Source organism: Macaca thibetana, chromosome X, assembly GCF_024542745.1.
Source record: "Macaca thibetana thibetana isolate TM-01 chromosome X, ASM2454274v1, whole genome shotgun sequence".
NCBI classification, from domain to species: Eukaryota; Metazoa; Chordata; class Mammalia; order Primates; family Cercopithecidae; genus Macaca; species Macaca thibetana.
This window is the reverse complement of record NC_065598.1, coordinates 19,892,097-19,907,289: the sequence shown is the minus strand read 5'-3', so window position 1 is coordinate 19,907,289 and position 15,193 is coordinate 19,892,097. Positions and strand designations below refer to the sequence as shown.

Genomic DNA, 15,193 nt, shown 5'->3' with positions numbered 1-15,193 from the left:
CCACAATTTAACACAAGAGCGTCAACTTGAAGAGATTTGAATCAAACCGGGAGCCGAGCCCCCAGGAGACTCCCAGGCACGAAGCCTCCAGTGCCTCCGTCGGGGGAGGTGGGGGGCAGGTGATTTCCCAGCATGTGACCCTGAAGAGGGAGGGTCTTGGGCCATTACGGGATGCGCCCAGAGACTAGGCGCGCCCGCACGCACGCACCCCCGGAGGAGACAGGCCGAAAAGACACTCCGCACCCCTCCCCAGGTCCTTGGCTCGGGACTGCGCCTCCGGTACTTTGCCCACCTCCCTCCCCAGCTGGGCGGGGACCACTGTTCTCCCTCATTCCCAAGGAGCCTCCGACCTGCTTGGACCCTTGGCAGTGAAAGGCTCCCAGCCTTCGCCCCTCCTGCCTTTCCCATTTCTTTCCCCCGCCTCCCGCCGACGCCCCCAGTTCTCCTGGGCTCGCCCTTCCTGAAAGTAGGCGAGGCCCAGAAGCTGAGGTTGGGGCGCAGAAGGAGGGGGGTGGGAAGAGGGAGGAGCGGAGCGCGGTGGCTGGGGGCGTGTCTTCCACTAGCCCAGCCCCTGGGTGCGCGCGGCGGTGGCGGCGGCGGCCGAGCCTCGCTTTGAGAGACAGGTATCGCTTAGGCGCCATGTTGTGAGCGGAAGTGGGGGAGCGCGCGGCGGTCGCTGTTCTGCTGGGAGCGGGCGCGGGAACCGGCGGGGGGGGCGGAGCCGTAGTCCCGGCGGCGGAAGGAGGAGAGGAAGAAAGGGGCGAGACCCGGTACCCGGCGGAGGCGCGAGGCTCTCGCTCGGCGTGCGGGCGTCTCTGGCCAGGCGCGCGGCTTTCGGGCGGTCGGCGTCGGCGTCGAGCCCTCTCTGGGGCCGCTGCTGCTGCTGCTGCTGCCGCCGCCGCCGCCGCCGCCGCCACTGCCACTGCCGCTGCCGTGGGGCTCGGGCGGCGACGGAGCGGGGCCGGCCGTGGGGCGGGCGGGGAGGGAGGAGGCGGTGAAGGCGGCGGGCCGGGGGGGAAGATGCCGCTGGCGCAGCTGGCGGACCCGTGGCAGAAGATGGCTGTGGAGAGCCCGTCCGACAGCGCTGAGGTGAGTGCAGCAGGGCGGCCGGGGCCGGCGCATCTCCTCCCCGCGCCCCCGCCGGCTCGCTTCGCTCCCCGGAGCTGGCCACTCGGCCCGTTCTGATCCCGCTCGCGTCTTCCCCCCGGGTTCAGGGTTTTGGTTTGGGTTGTTGGGCTGGGTCTGTTTGCCCGTCTGTCTGTTCCTCCCACCCGCACCTTCACCTCCTTCCTTCGCTCGGGGGGCTGCCAGTGTGTGGCGCGTGGGGTTTGGAGTGGGCGCTGGGGCTTTGCAAGAAGCCAATTTTAATCAACTTTGCGTGGGGGAAGCGGGAGGCGGAGCGGGGGCCGGCGGGGAGTTGGGAAGTTTGGCCCAGCCAGGTCGGGGGCTTTCCCGGACCTTGGAGACTTCGGGAGTTGAGGGAGGAGTAGGGATCGGGTTCACCGGGGAGCAGGGACTGTCGAGTCCGGCTGAGGCAGGGGCTGCTGCGGGGAGACCAGCGCGCGGGGCACGGACGGCGGCGACCTGTGGGGGGTTTCGGGTAGGGGGTGCAGCGTTTTGCCATCCCTCCGTCTGCCGCAGCTGTTGCTGCTGCTGTTGCTGCGAAGAAAGTGGAAGCCTAAGGTCCCCTACCCCCTCCGTTTCTGAGGTCGCAGAGCTAGACCCCCGTCCCTGCGAGTTTAACTTGAGTTTCCTGTCCGTGGAGGTGAGAGGGTGATACTCAAGGAGATCAGCGGCCGCCGTAAAGGGCTTTCTGGTTTTCCTCGCCCGGGATCTGGTGACCGTCCCTGAGACACCCACCCCAGTGCCCAAAACCCAAACAGTATACCCAAACAGGGCAAAACAGAATTTCCCCGGGCGCATCACTCCACCGAGCTTTTCTGAACCGCCCCTGTCCCAGAACAACTCGGGGTCTGCGAAAATAATCCAGACAAGACCCATTCCAAGGTATCACCGCTCCTCTCCGGAGTGGAAAATCAATTCCTGATGGTGGCGCGTCTGTGATTCTTCCTTCTTGACTTTTTGCTGCCTTCTCTCCCCGCAGCGGACTTTGGGGGATTACAGGATGATAGGCTGCGTGTGTGTAATAGTTACTGAGTGAGTGACCCCATTTCTGGAAAGCATGACTGAAACGCGGGGGTGGAATGGGGCAGGCTCTGATGAGTGGTGTGCTTGGCGGCAGCCGCTGCCCTGCCGGCCTCCGCAGTGTGAGAGGTAGATAGGGTTACTGGTTACGTCAGTAAAACCGAGGCTCAGTTTGATCTGAGATGCGGGACACTTGCATTCTCCAGTGTAATGGAGAGGGCGGGGGATCAGTTCAAATCGCTTTTCACTTTTTTCCCCCAGTCACCTCCACTGCTGTATAAAAATTTTGCTTGTTCTCCTTAACGCACGCAGAGTTGTAATAGTGCTTATGATTGGTGCTTAGTATTTTGCGACTTGGATCATACTTGTAAAACCTGAACTAAATGCTGCTCTTCAATGGAAAAGACATTGATATATGTTGAAAGAAAATGAAAGAAAGAAAGGAAATCATGTTTTTAAGACTGACAGAATCACAAGAACTTTATTTAAAATTGTTAACCAGACTAATACTATGAATCTTTTATAAAAAAAGCCAAATTTATGATGTTTAATCATCCTTTGGATGGGTAGTGTGAAAAACAGCATGCAAGAGCTCTTTTCATATTTTTCCCCGGAAAATTTTTTGCATTAAATAATATAGCTAAAAGGTTAATAAAATATTCTCTAAGTACTGAACTTGTGGAAAGAAATTAAATTTGCTTTGAGCCTTTTACATACAAACATTAATAATTGCAACTCAAGATCAGTCCACATTTCTGCTTGGCATTTATCGATGTGATAGGAAAACAATGTCATTTAAAACTCCACCTTATCCTTTTTCTATCTAGAATGCATTTGGATAAGGAAGCACAAAACTGATATTTATTTAGCACCAACTATATGCCAGGTACTGTACTACATTACTATTTCATTTTATCCTTCCTATGACCCAGCAGGGTAGGATTATGGTCCCCATTGTTATAGATTAGGAAACAAAATCTCAGAAGCTGAAAGGTACAACGATTATAAATAGTAAATGGCAGAGCCATAATTCAAAGCCAGGTGGATACAATTCATGTGCTTTGTTTTATATCAGGGTAGCTGTTCCAAATCTTTTGTGGAAAAATTCGGGGTATAAATAAGCCAGTAGTTAGAGGTCATCTATTTTCCAAAAACAAATAGAGTATTATAAGAGGTCTCATTTGGTAAAGCCTTGTTATTTCAGTTACTGTCATGTTTTCCAGAACTTGACAGATAGGATTCCACAATTTGCTATTTTCAAAGAATTTTCTTGCTATTCTGTCATAAGGTATGTCAAACAGCCAATGTAGCCAAGATTTATTAAAACTAAATTCTAACAAATTGCCTTTAGATATTTAATTTCCTTTGCTTGTTCAGCTATTTCAAGTAAATTACTTCTGATACAATTTGGAAATATTGAAGACAGTGAGGGAAAGGTTGAAAAGTTCCACTCAGAGGTCTGATATTTTCACTATTATGCCATTTCCTCCCCAGTAGGTTCCTATCAGATAATAATTGTATTTTACCAGAGTAATATCGTTTTTTTAAAGCGTCATTTACTTGAGTAAATACATCAAAATATTTCTCTCCAGGTTAAAAGATTTCAGGATTGGTCTGTGTAGGAGTTTACATTTGTGGTCTCATCCCTAGTACACTGTGAACTCTTGAAAGCAGACTTTTCTACCGCCCCCCCCCCCCCCCCCCCCCCCCCGCCAATCCTCAGCATTCAACACAATGCCTGGCACTTACACATTGTGGACTTAATAAATATCTGCTGAATGAATCATGAAAGTCAGGAATAGGATGATTATGAATCTTATCTCTGTTTTTTATCATTTTAATCTCATTAAAATATGGACAATTTAAAAAGACCTCAGTGCCTCAGTAAAAACATAGGCATTTTCTTCAGTTCCTTTACACTGGCCTTCCTGCTTTAAGACCTCACACGAATCTCATGGTGTTCAAAACAAAAAAACCCTTGTGGTTAAACTCAAACGTGGGTCAGAACATGATAGGCTAGAACTAGGCCAAATGTTTAAAGAAGCAAATTTAGGATAATAAAGGAAGTACTATGTAAGCAAAGTAAGGGTTGGTACAAGATAAAAAACAAACTAGCTTCCTAACTGGTCTAGGTGAATTCTTTAGTGAGTTACTTAAAGATGCTAATATGCTTTTGAATATTTGACTGTATAGAGAATGGATAGGTAGGAATTATGGCTCTTCTGTTCTACAAATCCCTTGCCACTGCTGTCAGAGACAGCATTTACTAGATCATAAGCCTGACCTAGAGTGATACTTTTTTCTCCGCTGCAGTAGAGTAGGTATAAATGATAGTAGATCTAAATGTGAAGTTTTCAAAATAATAAAACTATGGAGGTTATTTTTGTTTTACAGAAATGTGTTACATAAAATAGCCACAATATAATGTGTTGTATACAATGTGTATTACACAATGTGTTGTATGAAAATAGCTACCTCGACTTCCTTTAAATAACAGGTACCCATGATGCACTGAAAAATATCAAAAAATATCAATTATATAAGTATTTTATTATAGAAAATGAGGCCTTTGTGTGGGAGATCATGTTTAGTGAATGTGCAGCTATTTTTAACCTCAAAGATTATATAGTATTCTATAGTATAGTACATAGATTTTATAGTATTTCTACTATATCAATATTATGTAGATTTCTTATTTTATCTATAGGGAAAATGTTCTGTTAAAGTATAATCACTGATTTTGAAAAAAATGTTTTATTGTTTCTTTTCCTTTTCCTGTTTTATTTTTACCACCTTTCAGGTTTTTTTCTTTCCCCTAAGTGAAGATCTGAGGAGAGGACAGGTATTGTTACATGTCAACTGTCAAGTAACTGTGACACATTACTGAACACTTCATTGTTTTCAGTGATTATGATAGAGGATGTCAGTTTTGTAAAATGTAGAAAACTTTGCTTTATTTTGGCAGCTTGGTCCTGTAGTAATGGGGTAGATTCAAAATGTGAAACTTGCTGAATGCATTTAAATTTTATTAATAAAACTTTTATCTAATTACAGGAACAAATATAGGCAGACTTTGTCTTCTCTTTAGTGAACATTTCTGGAAACCACAATAAGTATATCTTATTTTTAATAAGAAGGGTGGCATAATTGGACTGTGTACTCCTGACCAAGGACTTGACATTTGCTAAATTATGGAATGACCAAAAATATAGATCACTTATCTAGAAGTCTGAGTTGCAGAACGATTGTCCTGAAGTTTTTTTAAAATTTTTATTACTAAGAAACTCATACCATTGTGATAATTAACAAGATTTGCTCTACAGTTCAATGCTCAGGGACATGTGATCTGCCAGACTGTGAATGATGGGTAAGGTCACAGTTGCCTGTTGACCCAGTGCAGAATGGGTGCTTTAGACTCAATGGTTCAGATTGTAATGAATGACACACTGACATGTTGGTGGTCTCACTGGTAATGCCTGCGTGTGATAGTGCTCAGTTGTTTAGGTGCTTTGGTGGATAACACATTTTAAAGCATTGGAATGCAGCTGTGCAAGTACATATATATATACACACATCCTGTTCCCCAATTCACATAAATAGAAAAAAACAAGTATCTAAATTGTAATACCTAGCATTCGATATCTTCCTTCCACCCCGCTCCCATCAGTGTGTTCTTTTGGAATTAATACAGTGACCTGTATCATTAACTTGGAGATATCAGATCTCACATATTCTGGTTTATCAGTTTAACACCAAAAAGCATTAAAGAAAAGAAAAACTACCCTATTTAATAATTCAGTAAAAACTACCATGTTTAATCATTAAGTTTTGTCATGATTTAGCAAAACAAACACAAATGTGTGTGTGTGTGTATGTTTTATAAAACAGGTTCAGGATAAAATGTATCCATATAGCACATAATGATTATTTTAATACATTTGGCCTACTTATTTTTTTGACAGTTTACCAAGTTGTACAATTTAAAAGCCAATATTTATTAATCCCTAATGTACAGAAACATAGGAGGAAGTTGTCTCTTTGGTTAAACAAACTGTAGACCAAAATTTTTACTTTTTAATTGATAAATAATATTTGTACATTTTTATGGGGTCATGTGATATTTTGTTCCATGCATAGAATGTGTAATGATCACATCAGGGTATTTGGGGTATCCATTAATCATTTCTGTGTGTTGGGAACATTTCAAATCTTCTCTTCTAACTATTCTGAAATATATAATACATTGTTATTAACTATGGTCACCCTACTCCACTCTGCTATCCATTGTTAGAACTTATTCCTTCTATCCAGTTGTATGTTTGTATTGTGCCTATTAACCAACCTTTCTTCACCCCTACCCCCTCTGTAACCCCCCACACTCGTCCTATCCTCTAGTAACTCTCATTCTGAGTAGAAACTCCCTACCCATGAGCCCCACATGTGAGTAAGAACATGCAATATTTGTCTTTTTGTCATGTGGCCTGTTTTAAGCAAATACGTTAGTTACTGGTAATTAAGTATTTTGGTTTTTGCTCATTCTTAAAACTTAGAAGGGACTTTGTGGGGTTATTTGGATTAATAGCAAAGTGTTAAAGAACATAAGCTCTGGAGCCATAAAGACCTGTGTTTGAGTCCTGGCTCTGTCACTTAATAACTTTGTAACCTTATGCAAGTTATATTTAATATCTCTATACTTCAACATCCTAATTTGTAAAATAGGGATGAAAATAATGTCTACCTCATAGAGTTTTGGTGAGAATTAAATGAAATGATAATATATGTAAAGTACTTGGTTCAGTACATGGTTTAAGTTTTTAATAAACAACAGTTACAATGAATCGTCCCTCTTAAAGAACTGTCTGAGTTTGTTTTTCCTCTGGGGTAATTTTTTAGAATCCAGCAAAACAATTAAAAGTGATTTATTTGATCGATCAGTTTAAATAGTCATGGTAATATCTGAATGTAATTGAAAGGGCAAGGGGAACAGAAATCTCTTGAATCTTGTCCTTTTTGCATTGATCCCTTCCTCAATGTTGTCTTTAAAGGGAAAAAACAGCATTGTGAAGAATATATGTGGAAGAAGGAAGAAAGGAAAGTTTGTTCACATTTTTAACATTGCTCAGATTGGAAGATGTCTCACAATCCATGGCATGTCATAGTTTAATTAGCAGCATGTTTTTCCTTAATATATAAAATAATAGTATATCTTACACTTGATTGTATCTTTTAATCAGTGAAATATAGTGTATCCTGTATGTTTACCTCTTGAAGGTAACGTGTCCCTGAAGAAATGGTTAAAGTCAGTTTATAGCATCAATAGGTAGAATTTTAACTTTCTTTGTAAAGCATACCGACACACATTGTGCACACCTTTTTATGTTTTAGGATGAATCCGTTCTGTTAATTTTTAGGGAAAGAAATTAATATGTCACACCTCCTTCCCCATTGCTATACATACATTTGTTATAGTTATTTGGAAATGCTATAAGGTAACTGGGTTTTCCTGTCTATAAATGTAGTCCTTTAGATTTTGCCTATAATGTGGTATTGGTTCTTACAGAACTCTAAATAGTATATATAGTATTTTTCAAGCTGAAAAGTCTCTGGAGATACGATGTTAAAAGGTGTATCCATGCCTCAAGAATCACCCCTCTCCAAAAAACAAGATAGTGTGGCATAATCAAGTAAGTTGGGGAAATGTGGCATTAAATAAGATTTAACCTGTCTTTACTGTATAATTTAGAACTTTTAAGATGTTGTATACAATGAATCCGCAAAACGGATATGGCCCACAGCATTTGAGACTTGATGTCAGAACCCCTTTTTTGTGAACCATCTATTGAAGTCTCAGTGGACACAAAGTGCTTTGCAGAACACAGTTTTGGAAAGTCTGATAACTACAGTAACGTGATCCAGTATTGCCTGGAAATGAGCTGTTATGTTTAATTGACTGTATTGAAGTTTTTTCATTAACTGTCAAGAGTTTTGTTTCATTTTGGATTGAAATCTTTCTAAATTGTATAAAAATGTTCCATCTTAATAGTGAATATAAATGTAATAATAATTTAGATAAAAGTTAAAAATAATTTACACTTTTGATTCGGTGTTCTGAAAATTAATGGTCATATTCTACCTTAATATCAAGCTAATTGCCCCTACTAAATGGCTTGTACATTGACTGTTTCTGTAACTTATGTCTAGTATTTGTAGTTTAAAAATTTTCTTATATGCCACTTTATGCCACTGTTAATCTGCTTTTCTCTCCCATTTTCCTGTTAAAATTAATTGCTTCTCATTTTCACTTACTAGAGAATAGACATCTAGGATTAGTAATATACAAAAGTTACAGCTTCCAAATAATGTAAAATAGCATCCTCACCCTTTTTCTCGTCTCTGCTCATCATGTACAAATACCTCTGGGGTCAGGGGTGTTTGCTGGGCATATTTCCAAATAATGAATAGTGATTTTATGTTTTACATACCATAACAGAACGGCTCAATTGCTGGCATTACCTGCCCTGCATATTTAAGTTCCTCTCTTGAAGATGTCAGCTAGAAAGTAGAACTAAAAATGAACTAAAAAAACAGGCAGCTTTAAATTGAAAGCTAGCTTACTGCCCTGCCTGGAGTCAGCTCTCCACATTGTGAGTCCTTTTCTGTTGTTCTCATAAAATAGTGTTAGTTTCCTAAATATTTGTTACTCTACACAGGTATAAATCTAAAAGCACTTTTAGATTTCTTGTCATAATAGAATTACAACCATAGCATAAGTTAAATCAGATTTTCCCATCTTAACTAGTATATCTATGGTCTCTTACATACCTTAAAAACTAGTTTTGTCCACCGTATAAATTGATTTTTGTAATCTTACATATGGTGATGATCTCATCTTCAAATCTGACCTGGTCATTTAGATTTCTGTGAGCTTAGCTCTAATTCTTTGGGCCACAAAGCTTGTTACAGGAAACTTGGTTCAGTCATTTGATATGTGTTAGAAGCAGATGTCAAGTGATAGCCTGAAGCAAAAGATCATTTTGACATTAATAGATTGAAATGCATCTCAAGTGCAGTGGTTTGGGATAAATTTTCACTTAAGAAATCTTGTAAAACCTATAGCAAAAACCTCAGCTATCTAGAATGTTACTTCATTTCTTCACATTTAGGAACAGAGGCATCTATCTGAAAATAATACAAAATAATAGAGATTTACTTAAAATCACAAAAAATTTCTAAATCAGCACTGTTTAGTACAGTAACTGCTACCCATATGTGGCTATTGAACACTTGAAATGTGGTTAGTGTGGAAGTGAATTTTTTAATTTTAACTAATAGTCACCAGTGGCTATTGGCTACCATGATGAACACTACAATTCCCAGTTACAGTATTAGTACAAATTGAATGCATTTTTTACACCACTATTTTTTTCATTTCTACCTTGTATGATTTATATCTTGAAATTAATAGGCTAAAGCTTTTCTAAAAACAAATATTTAACGTGCTTTTTCAGATTATTTTTAATCGGGTTTGTTTTGCCCTTTTCTATCCTGAAGATTCTGATAAACCCTCTAGGGTGGTACATACCCCACAAATCAGCATTCTTTTCTTCCTACAACTTTAATAGTTTTACTGTGACATCTCATTCAAGTGATAACACTAAAGCATTGGGGGAAATTTAAATATCAAAAAATGTTGTAATTATAAGTTTCCTCTTGTGCACAGAGCTTACAGACAGAGATATAAACAGTAAGACTAATGTCTCTGGGTAGAAAAATACACAATTATCTTCTATATTATTGGATGAATAAATTACTGTATGGTAATTTGTTTAAATATTGTGTTGCATCCACTGTACTGTGCTAGTTAAAACTGAAAAAGTGGATTGGTGCATCTTGAAATATGAAAGCATTTAAATTTTTTTAGCATAGAATTTTAGAGCAGAGAACAATTTAGCTCTACCCTATTTATATAAGAAAATTGAGACCTGTTCAGGCAGACCTGCTTCAGGTGATATGTTAACAAAGTCATAGTTGGGGTGTGCAACACATTGATTTCACTAAAATTCATTTTGTCATCTACAACATATCAATACAACTTTTTAATTTTATCAAAACTATCTTAAATACGAATTCTGAAAGAACCACAATGGACAAAAGTTCAAATATTACTTTTTCTCTACCCTCTGCTAATTTTCACTCATTTGCTATGTCAAGAGTACTCAAATCCAAAATAATACACAGTCTTGCCTTAGCCTTAATTTATAAGTCTGGAAAATACAGTCCTTAGTTTACAAAAACAACTTCAGAATGTTCCTACCTACAAACGAAGGGTGAGGGGTACATTGAGATCACTGCTCTTTCCCAAGTGAAGATGGAAGGAAGTTCACGTCTATTGAATGCTCCCCTTGATAAGTCACTTTGTGTATATCAACTTGAATGAAGTATACATAATTATCCTCAACTTACAGATGAGGAAACTGAAGCCTAGAAGGGTTAAATAACGTGCTCATGGTTGCACAGCTAGTAACTGAAGTAGCCAGAATTCAAACCCAAGTCTCACAGATTGCAAATTCTATTGACTTTTCACTACACAGCCCTGTTTGAGTTGAGAACATCCAGGTGAGTAACTCAGTCTAAATGAAATCTGCTACCGGGGAAAAAGGATCCAGGTAGTTTACATGAGTAGCTATTATGGAGATGTAGAGAATAACCTAGAGAGATAGGTGACTTCTCACATATATAAATACATGTATGTATGTAGCATGAAGCCCTCTTCTCACCAAGGAGGCCTGTAGAGATGATGTGATCCTAGCATGAACTAGGAATGCTATTCACAATAGAGACAGTGCTTAAGTAGTCAATAGGTAAAGTTAGAAAAGTTAGTAAAACCATGTGAGGTTGATGGTAGTTTCCAAATACAGTGGGTTAAACAGGTTTTTGTGAGTTGGCTTGAAAAACCGCATTTATGACATTGTATGGGAAGATTATTTGAGATTTCTAATGAGCTGTCTTACAAATAAAATGTCTAACGTTTGATACAAAAATTACAGTACTTGGAAAAAGGGGGGAGGGATGCCGCCTAGACATTACTTAACACCTCTCTTTACAGAAGCCCCTAGGTGTATGCCTGAGTAAATGTGCTCTGTTCTTTGATTGCAGCTTATTAAATCATTACCTCTCTATCTTTGCATCCTCTTTTCAGAAAAATCTACTTGATGTTCCCTCAAAGTGCTAGAAAACAGAATTTGGCTCAACCCAGAAAGATTAACAATTATCTTACTATCATATAAGAAAAGGAAATTTAAAAGGAAAGTTATGCAATCGTTTTGTTTTGTTTTGTTTTGTTTTTTTCTTAGAGTGTCAGGTCAAATAGCCCTAATTAATTCTTTTCTCACTCTATCACCCAGAGCTTTTGCTCTAATGCTGATACGGAAGTTCCTTGTATATGTATGTATTCTGTCACCCAGGCTGTAGTGCAGTGGCGCAATCTCGGCTCACTGCCTCTGCCTCCTGGGTTCAAGTTATTCTCTTGCCTCAGCCTCCCAAGTAGCTGGGACTACAGGCACCCACCACCATTCCTGGCTAATTCTTATATTTTTGGTAGAAATGGAGTTTCTCCATGTTGGCCAGGCTGGTCTCAAACTCCTGACCTCAGGTGATCCATCTGCCTTTGCCTCCCAAAGTAATGAGATTAAAGGCATGAGCCACCGCATCCGCCTAATTCCTTTTTTTTTTTTTTTTTTTTTTGAGACGAAATTTTCCTCTTACTGCCTAGGCTGGAGTGTGCAGTGTTGTGATCTCGGCTCACTGCAGCCTCTGCCTCCCAGGTTCAAGTGATTCTCCTGCCGCAGCCTCCCAAGTAGCTGGGATTACAGGTGCCCACCACCACGCCCAGCTAATTTTTTTTTAGTAGAGACAGGGTTTTGCCATGTTGGCCAGGCTGGTCTCGAACTTCTGGCCTCAGGTCATCCGCCCGCCTTGGCCTCCCAAAATGCTGGGATTACAGGCATGAGCTGCTGTACCCAGCCTAATTCCTTATTTAATTGAGAAATTTACATACTATAAAATTCACCCTTGTATATAATTCAGTGGCTTTTACTATATTCCCAAGGTTGTGCAGCCATCACCACTGTCTATTTCCTAGAACAGTTTCATCACCCCAAAAAGAAATTTCATACACGTTAGCAGTCACTCCCCATTTCCTCCATTCTCCCAGTCCCTGGCAATCACTAATCTATTTTCTGTCTCTAGATTCACCTATTCTGGACATTTCATATTAATGGAGTCCTACAGTATGTGGACTTTGTGTCTGTTTTCAAGGTTCTTACATGTTTCAAGATTCATACATGTTATAGCATGTAGCAAGACTTCATTCTTTTATGTGGCTGAATAATCTATTGTATGGATATACCACAGTTTGTCCATTTATCAGTTGATGGACATTGGAAATTGTTTCTACTTTTTGTCTATTATGAATAATGCTGCTGTGAACATTCGTATTAAGTTTTTATGTGAACATATGTTTCCATTTTTCTTGGATATATACCTAGGAGTAGAATTGCTGAGTCATATGGTAAGTCTATGTTTAGCTTTTTGAGGTACTGCCAGCCTTTTCCAACTGGCCTGTACCATTTTACATTCCCATCAGCAGTGTATGAGAGTTCCAGCTTTTCCACATCCTTACCATCACTTACTGTCTTTTTTACTATAACCATCCTAGTGGGTGTGAAGTGGTATCTCATTGTGGTTTTGATTTGCATTTCTCTAATGACTAATGATGTTAAGGATCTTTTCATGTGCTTCTTGTCCATTTGTATACGTAATTCATGTGCTTATTTTGTTACTGTTTTAGAGACTTCAGTTGGCTTTTGCTCTAATGCTGATATGGAAGTTTCTTGTATATGTATTTCTTAGAAAACTTAGTTTCAATACGTGGTTTTAAGATATTTTCTTTCTTTTTAGATTTGATAAATACAAGGCTTTTCCTAAAATAGTGGTTTTCCAACTGGGTTAATAGAGCTCTAGGTTCTATGAAAGTGCCTTAGGATACCTCTCACCAAGGCACCCCTTCTCTCAGCCAGAGTGGAATTCCTAGAGGAACACAACAAAGAGTTAAATATTGATTATAGAACTTAAAAAAGAAAGTTACAGAAAGAAAAGATTGGGGCAGTGATATTTTTCCTTAGAGTCTCCTCGGCCTGAACTAGTCTATAGTTTCTTATTTAAAGCAAAAGTGCAGGTGTGAATTGAAGATTAATTACTAATCTTAATAATAGAAAAACAGTAGGCCTAGAATCTCTGAAATTAAATATAAGTCAACAGATAAATGAATTCAGGAGTCCATCTCAAGTGAAGTAACGCATATAGGTATGTTATTTGAAGAAGTAAAAATGCAAATAAAACAAAACCTTATTTGCCTCTTTTCCTTCAAGTTCTTGCTGGCTATTGGTATAATTCAAGAGTAATAATTATCAAAATGGATGTTCATATTAAGTAATCCTTAGAGAAATGTCATAGGCAAATTAAAAATAAGTTTTGCCTTGGATTAATAAAAAGAAGAACTCATAAATGAGTTTTAAAGCTATCTCCTGCCTACCACCCAGCCTCCCCTGCAAGCTTTTCTGAGTATGTATAGTATACTACTAGGTGAAAATGAATTAAATGCAATTATTTTCTTTTGGAACATTAATAAAAGTACTGGGGTGGGCAGGAAGTTTAATAGCATGAAACAAGGTAAATTAGTAAAGAATAATATAAGCAGATGTAATTGGATCTTTGGGAGGAAATTATGATCTATAATGTTACAGCAGTTTTCTGTAGTACATTTTCAACCATAATGTGGAAAATTAGAAAATAAATGTTATTTTCAACATAAAAATTAATCACTTGGAGGATACTTCTGGTTCTGCCAAGATAGAGGACCCCTATTCCTCCTTGATCCTCCCTTACAGCTAAAACACCTTAGATATAACACAACAAACAAGCACAGGAACGTTCTAAAGGTGGAAAAAGAAGGCAAACAGCCTGCGGACCTTGGGACTCAAGAAAATTCAGGGAATTCACTATTTGTGTTCTTCCTGTCGCCTCCCATATATCCTAGACAGGGTGCTATGAAAGCCTCCAAACTAGAACTGCCAACAGTCACAGACAAAAAGAGCTCTGAGAAAAAGACTGTTTCCTTTAGACAAACAACTAGGGGAAAGGTAGCCAAATAAGACTGAACCTTTTTGACAATACTCACCCTACCCTGGCCAAATACCATCAGAAAAACCCCACCTCACCCCAAAGAAGCAAATAACAGTGCTCTCACTCCCCAACCCAGTGGTGTGGGCTGGGGATATCAGAGACCTAAGTGCCCATTTCTTTGCCCAGCAAAAGCAGACAGCACTTTGGTTCCCCCTGCTGGGTGGTTTTGGCAGACCAGGCAGGAAGCGTTTTCCCTCATTCCTCTTCCAGCAGAAGGAAGTTGTACTCTTGCCAGGGTGGGGTCTAGCAGCAAATTGAGCCTCCACCCTGACCCAGAAGCAGTGACACTTAACAAGGTGACGTGAGCCAGGGCTAATCCATACTCTACACTCACCTGATATCAACAGGCAGAACAAGAAGGTTCGAGGTAGGATTCTCAACACATCTTACCTCCACTAATGTCAGTGGGGCCCAGTGGAGAACTGAGCCTTCACTCCCATCTGGCAAGTGATGGGTGGCAGGGCTAGTTGGCATTCTGCTTCCTCCTCTACCCTCCCCTGTTGTTAGCTGGGTCCTTTGGGGAGCTGAGCTTTTGGCTTTATAGTGCAGCAACAAAGAAGTATGAGTCAGCCCTCTGCTTTCCTCCTCCCTGTCATCATCAGGGCCCAGCAGGGAGGTGAGCTTACACCCCTACTCAGAGGCAATGAGGTGATACAGGTTGGTGCCCTACTTTCATTGGGACTAATAGTGGAGCTGAACTTCCATCCCACCCATCTGCAACAAAACAGTGTGAGTCATTGCTCCACTTTTGCCTGGGTGATGTTGGTAGGGCCCAGAGGGAAGCTGAACATACACACTCACCCTC

The 15,193-nt window shown here is 40.4% G+C and overlaps 1 protein-coding gene across 4 annotated transcripts in view; it reads left to right on the top strand.

The window, feature by feature from the left end:
- Positions 1-563: 563 nt before the first annotated feature.
- RPS6KA3 (ribosomal protein S6 kinase A3) overlaps positions 564-15,193 on the top strand; it is a 116,346-nt gene continuing 101,716 nt past the window's right edge. For 2 of the 4 annotated variants that reach the window (XM_050775105.1, XM_050775103.1), the window contains exon 1: positions 635-1,089. In XM_050775105.1, the coding sequence (XP_050631062.1) occupies positions 1,021-1,089 (69 nt within the window). In that variant the 5' untranslated portion in view covers positions 635-1,020. The other 2 variants (XM_050775106.1, XM_050775108.1) reach the window with 2 other exon arrangements.